At 43.9% G+C, this 3,379-nt stretch overlaps 2 protein-coding genes across 3 annotated transcripts in view; both read left to right on the forward strand.

The window, feature by feature from the left end:
* CFAP70 (cilia and flagella associated protein 70) overlaps window positions 1-456 on the forward strand; it is a 32,250-nt gene extending 31,794 nt beyond the window's left edge. For both annotated transcript variants that reach the window (XM_025203821.1, XM_025203826.1), the window contains one exon: window positions 311-456. In XM_025203821.1, coding sequence (XP_025059606.1) covers window positions 311-391 — 81 coding nt within the window. In that variant the 3' untranslated portion in view covers window positions 392-456. The remainder of the gene's footprint in view (window positions 1-310) is intronic.
* Window positions 457-1,284: 828 nt separating this feature from the next.
* WDR90 (WD repeat domain 90) overlaps window positions 1,285-3,379 on the forward strand; it is a 60,625-nt gene continuing 58,530 nt past the window's right edge. Inside the window, exon 1 of the mRNA XM_006015591.3 lies at window positions 1,285-1,305. Within this exon, the coding sequence (XP_006015653.1) occupies window positions 1,285-1,305 (21 nt within the window). The remainder of the gene's footprint in view (window positions 1,306-3,379) is intronic.

Consider the following 3,379-nt stretch of genomic DNA (forward strand, 5'->3'; position numbering starts at 1 on the left):
AAAGAAGCACTTGCCCTTTTTTAAGGTGTGAATTATCTTTGGAAATAAGGTATTTAATTAAAGCTGACATTTCTGAGGCTCCGGCTGTCAGCTGTTGTCATTTTGCTGACATGCGATACCATTTCTGACACGGGCAATAGGGCAGTTTTTGGCACAATGACAGAAAGCTATTTCTGTTTCCTTCTACAATCACTAGGTGATATTAGTTGGTTGAATCCATCACTATGGCTCCAAATATTCTAGAAAGATGCATTTTAAGTGCTTTCAGGTATACTGATATGATCCTGTTTTGATCATCTTTTCCATACAGTTAGAGCTGAAGAAGGAGGATCTGCTGCAGGAAATCCATGAGGTACAGCAAATCGTTGGCTTTGGGAACCCATCATTCTGAGCATGCAAACTTCTCTGACCCATGCCCTCTCCTATTCAGTCACAGGATGAGTGACCATCAGTCTTGGCTCAATTATATCTCTTAATAAATTGAATATTTTCAAATTCAGAAACTTTGCTAACTTACTGGTAAAACTTTAAGTTGTTCCCTGATGGAGTTCTCTTCTTACATGCTCCTTGCCCCATCGCTGTTAGGTTTTCAGTCAGCACATGGCTGTGCTTTTCTTTTTGGAGCCTCCTGAGGTGGGAATCCACTTCCATCTAAAATTCAGCTTAGTGAATTTTCACGTCTGCAAAACCCAGAAAACTTTCCCCCAAAGAGTTTGATTTTTTTAAGTTCCAGGCATTATCTTTCCCTTCCATCTCTTCTTAAAAGTTACTTCCTTGGTTAGCCCAATTTGTCACTCATCTTGCTACCTTCACATCAGACAATCTAGCATCCTTGTACTAGTGGCTAGAGAGCTGCTCCACTCCCATTCTGCATTGTGCCATTTATCATAGAGGCCTCACATATGAAAGGTCCTCACTTAGAAACTGGACTATTTTGGGTTAATTGTAACCTTTATTTATATTGGCCGGCATTTGTGTTATACAACCTAGAGTTTGGGGTGTCTGTTTACAAATAACATTATTTTATGTCTTCGTATTGATTAGCTTAATCTGTGCAAGGAAATGGTGATGATTTCTCACCATTTAGAATGGATTTGTACATTCCCAAAGTGACTTTTGCCAGTTATTTTTGTTTAATTTTTAAAACAGTTCATCACAGTTATCAGGAGTCCTGTGTTAGGTACCAGCATTATCAAAACAAAGGCCTATACCAGTAGTAAAGTTAAGTCATTAGAAAATGATAATGGAATGACCAAAAAAGACACAAACCAACACTAATCCGAGATGCTTATTGTGTCAGAAGCTGTGAGATATAGCAAGCCAGTCAAGCTGCAGTGAACTCTGCAATTTAGAACAGATGCAAGTGACTGACGCTGCTGGAAATTCAGCTTCCTGCCCTTTTGATTAATAAACACAAATATAGCACCATAATTCTGCTACATGGAATTTTCCATTTACTTTTAGACAACCATGAAGTCAGAGAACAGAGTAGAGAAATGTGAGTTGCTGCAAAAATGTCTGTCATTATTGTACAGCAAGTGAATCACACAAGTTCTGGTAGTTTTCAGTAGAGATTGAGGTAGAATAAGGGGAAGACTAGAAAGCTAGGAGTAGAAATATATGGTGAAAATCAAGGCATTGTCTGATGATGGACAATGGTGAATGTGCCTGGTATGTGGGAGGAAATAAGAACATAATCATGTTCTTATGAACACGAGCCTGTTTGCGAAGTAGGGAGCAGCATGGGGTAGGGGCAGGAAAGTATGAAATCAAAGAGAAGGATAAATGAAGTGACAAAAGTAATTTAAGCTGACAAAGGGGAGCGAGAAACCAGGAATACAGCTAGTTGGTCAGTAACACTGTCTGCCCCAGTCCTGTGTAAGGACTCTTGTTTATCCTACAGAGGCCAGAGACAGAAATGTGGGCAGAATCTAGATTTGTGTAGAATCGTAAAGGTAGACATGAGGAGTTTCAGCTTGACAAATAGCATAGAAGGACCAGATACAGGGATTCAAGGGGTGACACTCCCAGGAAGGGAAGAAAGCAAGATTGAGATTTGGGATAAATTGAAGAGGAGAAATGAGTGGATAGGACACAGTTATCTAGACATGATGTAACAAGAGAGGACCAAGATTTTGGCAGGGAGTCAGAGGAAAAGACACCTCTTAATGTGAGAAAGGAGATTTAGCACGAGCCTGGATATTAGGAGAGGGAAGGAAGGGATGAGAAATGGAGCAGACAACATTTGCAAGTGAGGTTTTAATTCTCCGATTCATTCTGTGCAGCTAATTATTAATTCGTCTTCCCCCAGAGGAGCATGCAGTGATCTTGGCTGTTAGACTCTTGACAGTCTACCTCAGCTGCCAACGCTAACTGTACTTTGGAGGTGGTTTGTTTTTAATCTGTGAAGTACAGGCTGGAATGAATGTTAAATAATGGAGGAATGAGTCATGTTGTGGGAAATGTAACTGAACAGAAAAGAGCTGTGGAAGATTGCTGCAGAAGCCAGCTACACTTGCTCTGTCATCCTACCAGGGATGTAGGAAGTGAGGCCTTTGAGCCCAAGTGATTTTTTATGTGTATGTGGCCTTTGTATCTAGATTTTACAGGCTCCAGCCTGAGGCATTTGTGGTTGTCTTGCTCTCAAGGCAGAGTTGCAACATATAAGCTAATTCAAGGGCATCAAAGATCTGGCCCATGGGGCCCCACCATCAGGCCCCTGGGGGCTGCACCTTGGTCTGAGCTGACCCATGGGGGACCAGGCTGAGCCCACACGCAGGGCCTGCTCCAGGTGAGGCTGAAGTTAGGTCCTTATTCCTGGTTCCTTTTTCAAAGCCAATCTTTACACGACTAAACACTGTCAGCGATGAACAAGACAAGATAAAGTTAGAATGTCATAAGTAAAAAATGTAAAATAGTATCATGTATCGAGTACAGAGCCGTGAATAAAGAGCTGAGATTAGACCAGGGTTATGGGGCAAACCAAACCACACAAGTCTCCACGGCTGGGGAAACACATCTGAGTAAGTCTGAGCATAAAACCCTTATGTTAGTAAATCTACATTTTCCCAGGAGCTTCTACCTCCGGGTCTTGTCTTGCACTACTGACAACCTTGCGCTGTGTGAAGACTCGCTGTGAAAAAGGAACCGGGAATAAGGAGCGACTTCGGCCTCCTCCGCTCCGGGCTGGTCTCGGGCCTGCGGGCGCCGCGCGGTGCAGGCCGGCCGGTCCCGCGGAGGCTCCGTGGGCCGGATCCGGCCACGTTTGGCCCCTGCACGAAGTCGTTCAGAGGAGCATTCGCTTCCCCGAGCACCGGCTGCTGCAGGGGCGGCGGCCGACTGAGACCGCCCTGCCCGCGCCCGCCTACTCAGCGAGCTG

Source organism: Alligator sinensis, unplaced genomic scaffold (genome assembly GCF_000455745.1).
Source record: "Alligator sinensis unplaced genomic scaffold, ASM45574v1 scaffold404_1, whole genome shotgun sequence".
Classification (NCBI taxonomy): domain Eukaryota; kingdom Metazoa; phylum Chordata; order Crocodylia; family Alligatoridae; genus Alligator; species Alligator sinensis.